General features: G+C 53.2%; 1 protein-coding gene across 9 annotated transcripts in view; it reads right to left on the bottom strand.

Annotated features, from left to right (window-relative positions):
• AP3D1 (adaptor related protein complex 3 subunit delta 1) overlaps positions 1–14,086 on the bottom strand; it is a 42,715-nt gene that overhangs the window by 16,705 nt on the left and 11,924 nt on the right. For all 9 annotated transcript variants that reach the window (XR_014837843.1, XR_014837842.1, XR_014837844.1 and 6 more), the window contains 8 exons: positions 9,074–9,169; positions 8,107–8,187; positions 7,172–7,252; positions 5,438–5,545; positions 3,574–3,703; positions 2,654–2,793; positions 2,462–2,535; positions 843–892 (listed from right to left, as the gene is read on the bottom strand). Coding sequence is in view for 4 of the 9 variants with exons in the window: in XM_021084198.2 (XP_020939857.1) it covers positions 843–892; positions 2,462–2,535; positions 2,654–2,793; positions 3,574–3,703; positions 5,438–5,545; positions 7,172–7,252; positions 8,107–8,187; positions 9,074–9,169 (760 nt within the window). In the remaining 5 variants the exon portion in view is untranslated. The remainder of the gene's footprint in view (positions 1–842; positions 893–2,461; positions 2,536–2,653; positions 2,794–3,573; positions 3,704–5,437; positions 5,546–7,171; positions 7,253–8,106; positions 8,188–9,073; positions 9,170–14,086) is intronic.

Below are 14,086 nucleotides of genomic sequence, written 5' to 3'. Positions count from 1 at the left end.
GGGGTCCCCCTGCCCCTACACTGTGCAAACACAGGATCTCCACAGGCACCTGCTCTTCTCCTGGGGTCTGGGGTCTTGGCCATGCTGGGCAGAGGCACCTGCATGACTGGCCCTAGAGAGAAGCCAGGCTGGGCACCAGAGGTCCTAGTCCAGGGGTGCACCCCACCTGACAGCCACCGCCCTGCCATGTGCGATGGACCAGGCCTGCAGCCTCTCTGAGCCCACTCACTTTGCCCATCACCAGGGCCATGTGTGATCCTGCTTCAACCCTGTCCTTACCCAGGTTTCTCCAGACGCTAGGGCTGCTCTCCAGGCCAGCCTGCCCTGCTCCCAAATCCCATGTCCACCCTTCCCCTCCCTGTCAATGTCACTGACCCTCACGGCTCACACAGCAGTCACCAGCGTGCATCCTGGACCAGCTTCCTCTGCTTTACTGAACTTAAGACCGCCCATGGGTCTGCGAGGAGTGTCCCAACAGTTCCGGGAAGGGACAGGCAGGCAGTGAGAAGCTAAACCCCTCAGACCAACTCCCACTGATGTCTATAGGAAACCTGGCCACAGGGACACACCACTCCAGATAGTGAACTGGGAGTGTGTGTTTGTTCTCACTAATTCTGCTGGTTGTAGGTGCTACGCTGAAGACCCCACCCCCACCCCAGGGAAGTGGCGTGATGTGTGAGACATGCTTTAAAATGCTCAGGAAAGTTGGTCTTGCTGGAAGCCTGGCAGACGCCAGGGCACTGGGTTTACACTGGAGCCCGCGATCAGCCAGCTGGGAGTGAGCACGCTCACCTCAGCAGCTGATGACAGCCCCTGCTGCAGCAAGATCACCAGGAGCTCACCTGCAATGACGGTGTTCACACACTCGTAGAGGAGGGACATGGCGGACGTGCTGGCGGAGGAAAGAGGACATGGGAAGACCCTTGGGCACCATGCGTAGGCAGGAAGAACACAGAGCTCATGCTCGGTGCCACCCCGCCAGGGGCACCTAGAGACCGGGGTGAACGCAGCCCAGGACGAGCGAAGGTGGGCACGAGGAGCAGCAACCACTCTGACACCCTCACCATGATGCCCTGGAGCCCAAATACCCCAAATCCAAGAGCAGAGCCACTAAAGCCAGCCCATGTGAACTGTCACTGATTCCATGGCTTCACCATAAACATGGTGACCAGTTACTTATTTAAAACCAATAACATGGAGTTCCCATGGTGGTTAACGAATCCGACTAGGAACCATGAGGTTGCGGGTTCGGTCCCTGCCCTTGCTCAGTGGGTTAACGATCCGGCGTTGCCGTGAGCTGTGGTGTAGATTGCAAATGCAGCTCAGATCTGGCATTGCCGTGAGCTGTGGTGTAGATTGCAAATGCAGCTCAGATCTGGCATTGCCGTGAGCTGTGGTGTAGGTTGCAGACGCGGCTTGGATCCTGCGTTGCTGTGCTCTGGCGTAGGCTGGTGGCTGCAGCTCCGATTCGACCCCTAGCCTGGGAACCTCCATATGCCGCTGGAGCGGCCCAAGAAATAGCAAAAAGACAAAAATAAATAAATAAATAAATAAATAAAATAAAACCAACAACATCCTTAGCCCCAACACCTGCTGCACCTAATCATCTTTTTTTTAATGTCCACATCTGAGGCACATGCCTTTTTTTTTTCTTTTTCAGGTCCACACCCACGACACATGGAAGTTCCCAGGCCAGGGCTCAAATAAGAGCTACAGCTGCCAGCCTGCATCATAGTCACAACAATGCCAGATTGGAGCCACGTCTGCAACCTATACCACAGCTCATGGCCATGCTGGATCCTTATTCCACTGAGCAAGGCCAGGGATCAAACCCAAATCTTTATGGATCCTAGTCGGGTTTGCTACCACTGAGCTACAAAGGGAATTCCCACACACCTGAGGCACATGAAAGTTCCCAGGCCAAGGGTCAAAGCTGAGCCTTCACATGACCTGAGCTAAGCAACTGCAGTCGGATTCTTAACCCTCTGTGCCACAGAAGGAATTCCCTAATCACCTTTTAACACATGACTGGCACATGAACCTGGGAACTGAACCCCAGAAATGGAGGTGACCTGCCGGCAGCCCAGGACTGGCACATGGCAGCTCTGATGTCTGACTTGGGCTAGAGGCCCTCAGTTCCTCCTGCCACACCTGGCCACATCCCTGGGGACCCCAGGAGCAGGATCTCCTGGTACTTAACACTTGGCCCCCACAATTCAACTGAAGGCACCCAAAACAGCATGGAAGGTTCTAGAACATTCCAGAACCGGGTGGTGCCACTGTCACCTACAGCTCTTCAATTACACCACAGAGGTCTACCTATGAATCGGGGGCTGAGTGGGGCAGCTTTCTCCATCTTGTTTTAACTTTGATGCTGCAGAAAGAGCCCAGAGACCTGGCCAAAACCCAGGCCTGTGCACCCTCCATGTCCCCCCACCCCCAATGCCTGCCTGAGGCCTACCTGTGGATGAGGTTGGTGAGAGGCTCAATCAGCTTCTTGCCCAGCCTTGGTTCCAAGGGGGTCAGAGCACCAAACTAGGGGAGAGAGGCCACTGGTCACCCGCAGCAGGGACAGGACAGCAGCCCAGTGTTCTGGGCGCCCAAGTGTGCCTCTCCAGGTGACAGAAGAGCACAGACCGGAAGGGACACTTGCCAGTTTGATAATCTTGATGAGGACCCAGTTGTTGGTGGAGGAGGTCATGAGCTTGAAGAAGAGTGGGGCGAGGGAAAGGTAGTTCTTGGGGTTGCGCCTGGCCAACTCGCAGATGACATTGACAGCTGCCGACTGGACACCTGTGAAGTAAGGCCCCTATCATTAAGTGGGCATCCTCCTCAGCTGGCCCTCATATGCAGGGCCTCTGTCAGCCCATGACGGAGCACCTCAGGGTATGTCCCCAGCAAGATCAAAGTGACTCCAGGTGCTGGACACCCACCCTGCAAAACAGCTGAGTCCACCTCCACCAGTGGCTGCCACCATCATGCCCCTGCCCACTGCTTCTGCCGCCTCAGCTCCTGCTTCCCGACCACACTGAACACCCCTGATCCACCGTGATGCACAGCAGGCTGTCCCAGGACAAGCGTGGGTTTGGAGAAGCTATCTACATCTGTGCAGCCCAGGGTCTCCCCACCAGAGGGAGGTATAGAAAAGGAGAGGCGGAAGGAAGAAACCAGCCCTGTGGTGTGGGACTGCAGTCAAGGCATTGGGATAAATGTGAGGCAGCTGACAGACAGAGAGAAAGACAGACCTCCATAGGATGGAGGGTGGGGTCTGCTCAGGGCCTAGAAGCAATGACACCCAGTCACAGAGACGAGCACACCCAGTGCCCAGGTCTTGGTTTCTAAATCCTACACCAACTAACCAAACCAGGGCTGCTCAGAGAATTGGCAGATTCCAGGGCTGTCAGGAAAGGCAAGGGCGAGCTTGGCATCTCACGATGACAGAAAGTAAGGAGGTACCCTATGGGGGGGGAAGGCCTAGGACAGGGTCCCAGACCTAGTGTCCCTCCCCCAGGCCCTCACTGACGCTGGTAGAATGCCACAGCTCCGCCTGGTCCCCTTCTTAAATCAACAAACCAGGATCAGGGTCCTCCAGCTTCTCCTTCAGGCGGGGGAAGGCAGGGCGCAGAGACTCAGGGTACTTCAGGAACACCTTGTACATAATCAGCACGGCCTTCTTCCGGATGTATGGCTTGGTGTGCGACATCTGCAGGGGCAGAGGGTGTCAGTCTCCCTGCTGATGCCTTTGTGCCCCACACTCTGCTCCACTCACCTCCCCCCACCTGCCCTGCTCACTTCCCACACTGCCCACCATCTCACCTCCATCACCCAGAGGAAACCCTCTCTCCAGCTCATCTGGCTTCTGGCCTCTGAGCCTGGCCTGCACACTTACGCCACTGCCCCACCAAGCCCAGGGACCACGCAACAGTGTCTTAGACAGAATTGAAACCCCTCCTTCTGTCCATGACTACAGCCTGCCCTTGAGAGGCTGAAATCCATCTCCTGGATTCAATGGGACCCGCTGAGGGACAGGAGGAGGGAGGGAGGCCCCAGATATAAAGTCGCACTGCATAGAACCTCCACTTGTCAACATTGGCCTCAGAACCCCCTGCCTGTCTGCATCTCCACACCAGATCGCTGGAGCTCCTGTCCTTCCTCAGGACTGTGCTCTGGCCAGGAGGGCCTCTGTACCTAGATGGGCACACTCCTCACCTGTCAAGGCCCCAGGGAGCCTTGCCCTGAAAAAGCCACCCCCACCCCATGACCAGGCAACACTCATGGTGAACAATGCACTAACGCCCGCCCCTAGTATGTTTAGGACCGCTTCTACCAGACGGGGTCCACACACTCCCTGAGGAGGGCTTGATGGCCAGCACAGTCAGCTCTGCTGGCCAGTCTGTCTGACTCTACCTTTGCTGCTGGGAAGCCCAGGGAAACAGCATGGACAAAGGGATGGGGCCGTGTCTGGACAAACCATTTACAACAGGTGGTGAATGGATGCAGCCCGGGCTGCATCGTGCTGACCCCGGATCGAGAAGCCAAATGTACTGAGAGCCTCTGAGACCAAGAGCAAGCCTGGCCATCCACACAGTGAACAAGTCATGTCTGGAGAGAACCCTCTGGGAGGAATGTACCGTTCCACGCTGCCCTGCGTGGCCGGATGGGGAAGACCACCATCACCAGGAGAATTGGGCTTTGTGTGGGCGGCCCTTTCAGGGCCAGGGTTGGCTGGGGTTTCTGCCTTTTGGATGGACTGAGCCACGAGAAGTCAAATTGTGCCCAGAAGGAGTTCCCGTCGTGGCTCAGTGGTTAATGAATCTGACTAGGAACCATGAGGTTGCGGGTTCGATCCCTGGCCTCGCTCAGTGGGTTAAGAATCCGGCGTTGCTGTGAGCTGTGGTGTAGGTTGCAGACTCGGCTTGGATCTTGTGTTGCTGTGGCTCTGGCATAGGCTGGCGGCTACGGCTCCGATTGGACCCCTAGCCTGGGAACCTCCATGTGCCGAGGGATCGGCCCAAGAAACGGTAAAAAGACAAAAAAAAAAAAAAAAAAAAAAAATTGTGTCCAGAAAATAAAAGGCTTCCTGGCCAAAGAGGGCAGCCAGGACCACCTCACGGGCACTGCCTGCTGAGACCACTGCTTACAGCCACCCAGGCTTCAGTAGGAACCCAGCTGGCGGGTTACAGGATCACCACTGCCATCGCCCCCAGCCAGACCCTGCCCCTTCCCTGTAGGACTTCAGGGGAGCGAAGTGTCCCAGGCCCCCACTGATCGAGGGGGAAACAGTGACTCGGTATCCCAGCCCATCCCAGGGACCCAGGCCATTTCCGCATGCCTGAGTGTTCTTGGTGTGACGTTCGTTATAACCTCCGTTTCCCAGTCACCTATGTGGTCCCAATCACGGCAGGGAGCAAAGAGGCAGCCATGCTCACAGACTCACCAGTGTCATGATGTCATTGGCCAAATCTCTGGCAAGATCTGGGGTAACAAAACAGGACAGGCCAGTCAGTGCAACGCCAGTGTCGTACTGGCTGGGGCTGCTCAGGTCCTGGAAAGGGAGAGAGAGGGATTAGAGATAGGTGCTGACTGTGCCTCACTGGGTCCCAGGAGTGCCCACCAGCCCCATTCCGGGGTCTGGAGACGAGCTTGAACAAGAACTCAAGGGGAACAGCCAGTCTCTCGCTCTTTCACTGAGGAGGAGCTGGGACAACTGTGGGGAAGGTTTGTCTCAGTTTTGCAGGAGACACAGGGAGCTGAGGACTGCCCCTTGCTCCACGCATAGCCCAGCATCCCAGGGTTGGGACAGAGCAGATCAAGGACCACCCATGCCGGAGGGCCCCGGGCCCAAGGTGCAGCCAGTCACGACCACCCAACTGCAGGCAGCAGGACAGGACCCCCAGAACCTCTGTTCCACTGAGGGGCTTCCCTAGGGCAGCCAGAGACAACTGCTCTGGGCCCCTCCCCAAAGCGGAAGAAGCTTCACCTTGAGCTCTACCTCTCAAGGGAGCAGGAAAAGCAGACGAGAAGTGCCCACCTGCCCTGACCTCTGACAGCACTTACCTGTGCTCCCACTAACCCCATCTTGGCACTGAGAGGAGCCCTATGGACCCCACACTAAGGAATCGCCTCAAGCAATCCCTCCTTTACATGTGGTAAAACACACCAAGTGGCCTATTTAAGAGTTAACCTCCCAGGAAAACACGTTTTTTTTTTTTTTTTTTTTTTTTTTTTGTCTTTTTGCCTTTTCTAGGGCTGTTCCCGCGGCATATGGAGGTTCCCAGGCTATGGGTCTAATCGGAGCTGTAGCCACCGGCCTACACCAGAGCCACAGCAATTCAGGATCCAAGCCGTGTCTGCAGCCTACACCACAGCTCACGGCAACGCCAGATCCTTAACCCATTGAGCAAGGCCAGGGATCGAACCTGTAACCTCACGGTTCCCAGTCAGATTCGTTAACCACTGTGCCACGACAGGAACTCCAAAAACACAGACTTTTAAGACTCATTCTAGTAGAGCTGAGGCACAGAACAGTCCCTCCAGTTCGATGTGATTCACAAAAAGCCAGAGAAGAGCAGCGGATGCCCTGGGAGCTGCCACAGGGCTTTCAAAAACAGAGGTGTGGAGGAGTTCCCCATGTGGCTCAGCGGTTAACAAATCCGAATGACATCCATGGGGACTTGGGTTCGATCCCTGGCCTCACTCAGCGGGTTGAGGATCCAGCATTGCCGTGAGCTGTGGTAGAGGTCACAGATGCTCAGATTCTGTGTTGCTGTGGCTGGTAGCTACAGCTCCAAGTGGACCCCTAGCCTGGGAACCTCATATGCCATGGGTAAGGTCCTAAAAAGACAAAAAAAAAAAAAAAAAAAAAAAGAAACAGAGGTGTGGAGGAACACCCAGATGGCCGCCAGGCAGCCCACCCACTTTGCAGTGCCCACACCATGGTCCCCTGCTGTGTGTAGCCTGGGCTGGGATGGGAATCTCTGACCCCATGACCACTGACAAGGAAGCAGGAAACAAAAGATGTGCGCCAGGTACTGGGGCCAGAGGAGGAGCAGGTCCCTCAGTGACCCTCCAAAGCCACTACAGAGCTTGAAAAACTGCACGGGACTGAGAGAGGAGGAGTTGAAAGGAGAAGTGCTGTAGGCAGCCCGCCACATCCCTGTGGGAGGCCCACCTTGCGGATCTGGTTGGTGGTCAGCATGATGACGTCGGTCCCCTCATGAAAGCACTGGGAGGCAGCAAGGTAGCCGATTCGCTGTGAAGGGACAAACAGAAGTGTCAGAGGCCCTCAGGGGAGCGCCCATAGGGAACCGGGAGGAGGGCAGCCCTGGTCCCAGCCTGTGGTCTCTGCAACACGTCTGTGTGACCAACATGCACGTCCTCACTGCCTTCTTGGCAGCCAGGCCTGCTTTTAGGACCCAATGGAGCAAGTCTTCACGAGTGCCAGTTAAATGTAGGCTCCCAAAGCCACGCTTGTATGTGTCTATGACATGTTAACACGCGTGCAGTGCACAGGCCCAATTTTGGCAAATACAGCACTGTGTTTCTCTGCCAAGAGTACTAAAACTGTTCATGGCTAGGAGCCCTGCAACCCTGAGAAAAAATGCTCAGCAGGTACTATGAGGCACTGGGCAAGGTAGTAAGTGGTGGCCTCTGGGGCAGATGATCAGTGTCTGCTGGTTGTTTTTGTTTTGTTCTGCGGAGTTACAAATTTTAATTTGTATTAAGAAACACATATCCAGAGCTCCCTGGTGGCTCAGTGAGTTAAGGATTTGGCACTAAGGATCTGCTATGGCATGAGTTCAATCCCTGGCTCAGGAACTTGCAAATGCCACGTGTAGCTGGGGGAGAGGGAAACAAGCCAACCCTATGAACCCTAATCTCACTGGTATTACTTACAATGGAAAGAAAAACATGATGCAAGTGGCGGTAACACCTAATGTGACAAAAGAGGTGATACTGTATGGCTCAGTCTGACGACAATGGGTTGCTGGTATTTCTGTCACTGTATCCCCTCCCAGCGTGCCATGTGCCATAAGAAGGATGCCCTCCTCCCCCAGGATCCCCACCACACAGGGCTCAAGCTCCAAAGCAGCATGTTCCCCTCACCTTGAATGTGAACTTGGAGGCACTCATCACTTCTATGATGTTGAAGGCAGCCCAGCTGATGTCATACCCTAACATCTGCAGCTGTGGAGGAAAGAGGCAGAGGTGGGTTCTCACGCACCTGCCCAGCTCAGCTGCATCTAGCTCCCAGCCCTCAGGAGGCGGTAGACATGGGCTATACAAACAGATACACACACACACACACACACACACACACACACACACACAGGGGAGGAGGAGGTCATTTCTTCTGCTAAGTGAGTCCTCATGTTTAAAAACACAGGGAGGAGATTCCATTGTGGTACAGTGGAAACAAATCCGACTAGGAACCATGAGGTGGCGGGTTCGATCCCTGGCCTCGCTCAGCAGGTTAAGGATCCGGCATTGCGGTGAGCTGTGGTGTAGGTTGCAGACACAGCTCTGATCTGGCGTAGGCCAGTGACTACAGTTCCGATTAGACCCCTAGCCTGGGAACCTCCATGTGCTGTGGGTGCAGCCCTAAAAAGAACAAAGACCAAAAAAAAAAAAAAAAAAACACATGGAGAGGTTAGTAGCAGATATTAAATAACGTCTGATGAATAAAGATCTGCGGTTGAAATACCAGAGTTACATGCACTGGTTAAAATCCCCAAAGGATGTATTATCAGGTTACCCATTCTTCTCCCTCCTCTGACCAGTACACAGCCCAAGCCCACACTCTGACCAGGGACTGCAGAGCTCCAGCACCAGGCTTCGGGGTGCTGCCCGCAGGGGAGTTATGACTACAGGGGGCACTCCTGCCTCTGCACCACTGGAAAGGGCCACTGGCTCGGGGCTCTGAGGTGCCCTGTGTCACGTGATCATCACGGCATGCCTCTCCCTGCACCAGCCTCTCCTCAGCCCAGTGCCTGAAGTAGACAGAGCCCATCTATGGTGGTAGAACAGATGGACAGACCGAGGTAGAGATGGTGGCATCAGACCAGGCACTCACGTAGGTCAGCTTGCAGACCGCATTTGCTTTCACCGCAATGTTGTCCTGCTTCAGTTCTTGCTTGATTTCATCAATGCACTGAGAGATATATTTTGCCTAAAAGGAAAAGAGACAGCTAAAACCTAAAGAAGCAGACACAGAAGGACCCACAGCGTGCAATTCCATTTACATGAACTCTCCAGAACAGGCACATTCAAGGTGAGAGAGTGGGTTCCTGGCTATCGGGGGCTGGGGAGGGTAGGGTGTAGGGGTGACTGGTGTAGGGCTTTTTTGGGGGGTGATGAAATGTTCTGGAACTAGGTGGAACAACTTCTGTAAGTGTTCTATTTTTTCTTTTTTTCCTTTTTAGGGCCACATCACAGCACATGGAGGTTCCCAGGCTAGGGGTCTAATCGGAGCTACAGCTGCTGGCCTATGCCATACACAGCAACGCCAGATCCAAGCCTCCTCTGCGACCTACATCACAGCTCATGGCAACACCAGATCCTTAACCCACTGAGCTAGGCCAGGAATCGGAACCTGCCACCTCATGGTTCCTAGTCGGATTCATTTCTGATGCGCCATGATAGGAACTCCTCTGTGAATGTTCTAAAAAGCACCGAATTACACACATCAAAAGGGAGAGCTGCATGGTATGTGAATTACACCTAACAAGGCTGTTATCTTGAAAAACCCTGCCAATGGGACAAGCTGCGTGGGATCCCTCCAGTCTCCCTCCTGAGGGGCAGGGGGCCACGGGAGAATAGGAGCAGTAAGGGCTGTGTGAACTTTTTCTGCTTGCACAGATATCTGATTTTTTCTTTACTGAAAAGTTCTAAAAGTTAAAAAGAATAATTATTTCAACACAGAGTACTAAAACGCACATGGAGTTGTGCTCACTGCCCACATGCAACACTGCCTACCATGGTCAGGAGTACCCAAGGGTCCCCTAGGAGGGCCCCACTCATGTTTCTCCCTGGCTCTGGGGCCATCCAACAACTTCGTCAGGCAGGGCAGACGGCAGGCGCTAGGGCGGGCTCCGAACCTGCCGCTCAGTAACAGACTGCAAGGCACAGCCACTGCGGCCACCGCTGTGTTCACACACCCAACAGCAGACAGGCCTGGACCCTTTCCACTTTTTTGCTCCGATGACCCACGCGGCTATGGACATTTGTGTGGACTTATGTTTTCAAGTCTCTTGGGTTTCCTTATTAATTCAGCACTTCCACCAAAATGCCAAACAAAAGGCCAGTACTGACTAACATGACCCCATGTGGTGCAAGGCTCCCACCGCAACCTGAGATGGCACAGACGTTGCCATGGCAGCCCTGAGAGAAGACAACCTGCCCCCCAAGCAAGTCGCCACCACCACGGTGGGAGCGGGTGGGGCGCCACCTAGCGGCACCCCCATCCCATCCACAGAGCACAAGGAGCCCAGCTGCCACCATCTGACCAGGAGCAGCTGCAGGATCGAATGGTTCCCCACCCCCACCCCGGTGCTGCGCAGGGTGGCGAGCAGGGACCTCTGCCCAAGTGCCCACACCCCTTGCACACATCACCCTGGAGACCCCCATTGCCCCAGCAGAGGCTCTCAGGGCGGGTGCCACCAAAGAAGCATCTGATGAATATTCTATGACCAGAAGGCTACAATGGAACACCTGTCACCAGATCCTTCCAACCGGCTTTCAATTACTGACCCCTGGGTTTCTAAGTTCCAGTCCCTGTGCACGATGACCCCTTTGTGCACCCTAGATTGGCAGTTAATGATTTAAGAGGAAGGAAGAGAGAGACAGTTGCAAGTGCAAGACACAGCCATGGTGGGAGCCAGTCTGGCAGCTCCTCGGTGCATAGGGCTCACACAGAGACACCGGCACCTTGGCAGAGAGACGCCTGTCGGTTAGCCAAGGGCCAATACGACGTGCTCCTGTGCACCAGTTTACAGGTGGCCCAGAGACCCCTTGGCTTTTGGGAAGCTGAGGAGAGCCCACTTTCAGTAAAGTCTGTGCTGCTGCCATCACTGTCCAAAGGCAACTCTCATGAGTTCCCGTCGTGGCGCAGTGGTTAAAGAGTCCGACTAGGAACCATGAGGTTGTGGGTTCGATCCCTGCCCTTGCTCAGTGGGTTAACGATTCAGCGTTGCCGTGAGCTGTGGTGTAGGTTGCAGATGTGACTCGGATCCCGCGTTGCTGTGGCTCCGGCGTAGGCTGGCAGCTACAGCTCCGATTGGCTGGCAGCTACAGCTCCGATTCGACCCCTAGCCTGGGAACCTCCATATGCCGCAGGAGCGGCCCAAAGAAATAGCAAAAAGACAAAAACAAACAAACAAACAAACAAACAAACAAAAAAACCCACAAAGGCCAACTCTCAGAGGCAGCACACAACAAATGAAGACTGCTGGGTCCTATCCTGGTTTTGGTCCTGAGTGCCATGCAGGGCAGAGAGCTGGGCCTGGTGAACACAGCTGCTGGGGAGTGAGGGGAGCTGGGGTGGTGGGTGCTTTCTCCCATCTATTCCACACCACTGACCCCAGGACTCTGCAGGCCCTGGCCCGGGGCTCCAGCCCAGACAAGCTCACCACCCCTAAAACAGCTGCCCCCTGAAAAAATCAACACCCGGAGAGAACACAAGTGAATCCAGAGTCTCTATGCCATACTAACCCCAAAGCCCAGGATACAATCCCAAGTTATTCAAACAAGAAACAAGACAACATAACCTATACCCAAGAAGAAGCCAATGAAGATGAGCCCCCAAGGTACCCCTGGCTAACGAATTAACACATGAAGATATCAATTCAGCAACTGTAACAGAGCTCTCTTGACCCAGAAGAAAACATGCTCTTAATGAATAAAAAGAGGAAATTCCAGCAGAGAAAGCAAAGTGACATGAAACAACACAATGGAAATTCTAGACATGAATAGACACTGCATGGACTATACAGGAAATCGGAGCTGAGAAGTCAGCCAGTGTGAAGGTGCAACAGAAAGCAGGCAGTCTAAAGGGGAGAAGTGTGAAAAAGGAGGACCAGACCTCGGGACTGCGGTGCACCACTGCAGGCCCAGAAGAGGAAGGGGTGGACAGAATGTTTGAAAAACCACCGGCTGACACTTACCAAAATTTGGTGAGAGACATAAATTTACAAGTTCAAGCCGCCTAGCACTCCCCCAAATATAAAAGAAAATCACACTCAGATATATCATAAACACACTGCTGAAAAGTGAAAATAAGGAGAAACTTTAACAGAAGCCAGAGGAAAAGGACATGCCTTGTCATGAGAAAACATGGAGGCCAAAGGAGTGGGAAGAACCGTGGGTCTCAGGCTCTGTAGCCAGAACACAGCCCGCAGGAAGGCAGGCAGAGGAACAGCTGCAGGACACGGTCCCTGTACCTCAGGGCATTCACTGGGGGACAAATGAGCCCACAGGATGCGGCTGACCTGCAGGAAGACCCTGCGTCAACATTACTCTTCAGCTTCAAAACAGGTGTGCAGACTCTCGATTCCTACAGACAGGAAAAGGGAGGGAAGGGCCCTAAAACAGTGAGATGATCTGTTTCATACTCGCTTGGGAGTGCTTAAAAACAGAATCATGGAGCTCCCACTGTGGCGCAAGAGGATCAGCTTGCAGCTGGGTTCTATCCTTGGCCCAGTGTGGTCTCAGCTGAGGCGTAGGTCACAACTGCAGCTGAGATCTGATCCCTGGCCTGGAATCTCCATATGCCTTGGGGGAGCCAAAAATGAAAGAAAACAACCAGTCAAAAAGTCATACATATGAAGTTAAAGTAAGGAATGTTGGAGACATGATTATATTAGCCTTTGTAGACTTATTTACACACAGCATCACTAATGAAGAAGTATTTATTCTTCTTTACAAAGAGAAAAAAAATGGTCAGGGTATAGACCACGCTCTAGATCTAGAAAATGATACAGGTAGATCTCTGAAATTTTGCAGGATAGTTTCCAGACTGCTACAACACAACATATATGGCAATAAAGCAAGTCACATGAATCGTGCATATACTACACTGGAGTCTGTTAAGTGTGCAATAGCACTATGGCCATAAAAATAAGGCAGACACCTTAATTAAAAAGACTTTACTGCCTAAAAAACACTAACCACCAATATCTGAGCCTTCGGCGAGTTGTAATCTTTTTGCTCGTGGAGGGTGCTGCCTCGATGTTGTTAATGGGGAGCCCGTGGCAGTTTCTTCTTCTTCTTTTCTTAGGGCTGCACTCGCAGCATAAGGAGCTTCCCAGGCTAGGGGTCAAATCGGAGCTGTAGCTGCCAGCCTATGCCACAGCCACAACAATGCAGGATCTGATCCTCGTCTGGGACCGACACCACAGCTCACTGCAACGCTGGATCCTTAACCCACTGAGCAAAGCCAGGGATCAAACCCGAGTCCTCTGGATACTAGTCAGCTTCGTTAACTGCTGAGCCACGATGGGAACTCTGGGATGGAGGTGTTCTTTTTTATCATTTATTTATATATATATATTTTTCTACTGTACAGCATGGTGACCCAGGAGATGTTCTAAAATTAGGTTGTGATGATGGCTGTATAACAATAAATAAAATTCAGTGAACTAAAAAAAAAAAAATCAAAGATCACTGAACACATGTTGGGGCGAGCATGCGTGTGAACATGCGTGCGCGCACATACATAGGATACTACTCAGCCATAAAAAAGAATGAGGAGTCCTGATCGTGGCTAAGCAGTAACAAATCCAATGAGTATTCATGAGGACACAGGTTTGATTCCTGGCATCACTCAGTGGGTTAAGAATGTGGCATTGCTGTGAGCTATGTATGGTGTAGGTCGCAGATGAGGATCAGATCCTGTGTTGTTGTGGCTGTGGCACAGGCTTGCAGCTACAGCTCTGATTTGACCCCTAGCCTGGGAACCTCCATATGCCATGGGTATGGCCCTAAAAAGACAAAAATGGGAGTTACCGTCGCGGCGCAGTGGTTAACGAATCCAACTAGGAACCATGAGGTTGCGGGTTCAGTCCCTGCCCTTGCTCGGTGGGTTGACGAT

This window comes from Sus scrofa, chromosome 2 (assembly GCF_054392235.1).
Source record: "Sus scrofa isolate SSC_HxYL_T2T_F1_AM1 chromosome 2, Sscrofa_HxYL_maternal_Yorkshire_Landrace_v2.0, whole genome shotgun sequence".
In the NCBI taxonomy this organism is placed as follows: domain Eukaryota; kingdom Metazoa; phylum Chordata; class Mammalia; order Artiodactyla; family Suidae; genus Sus; species Sus scrofa.
This window is presented reverse-complemented; position numbering and strand designations above follow the sequence as displayed.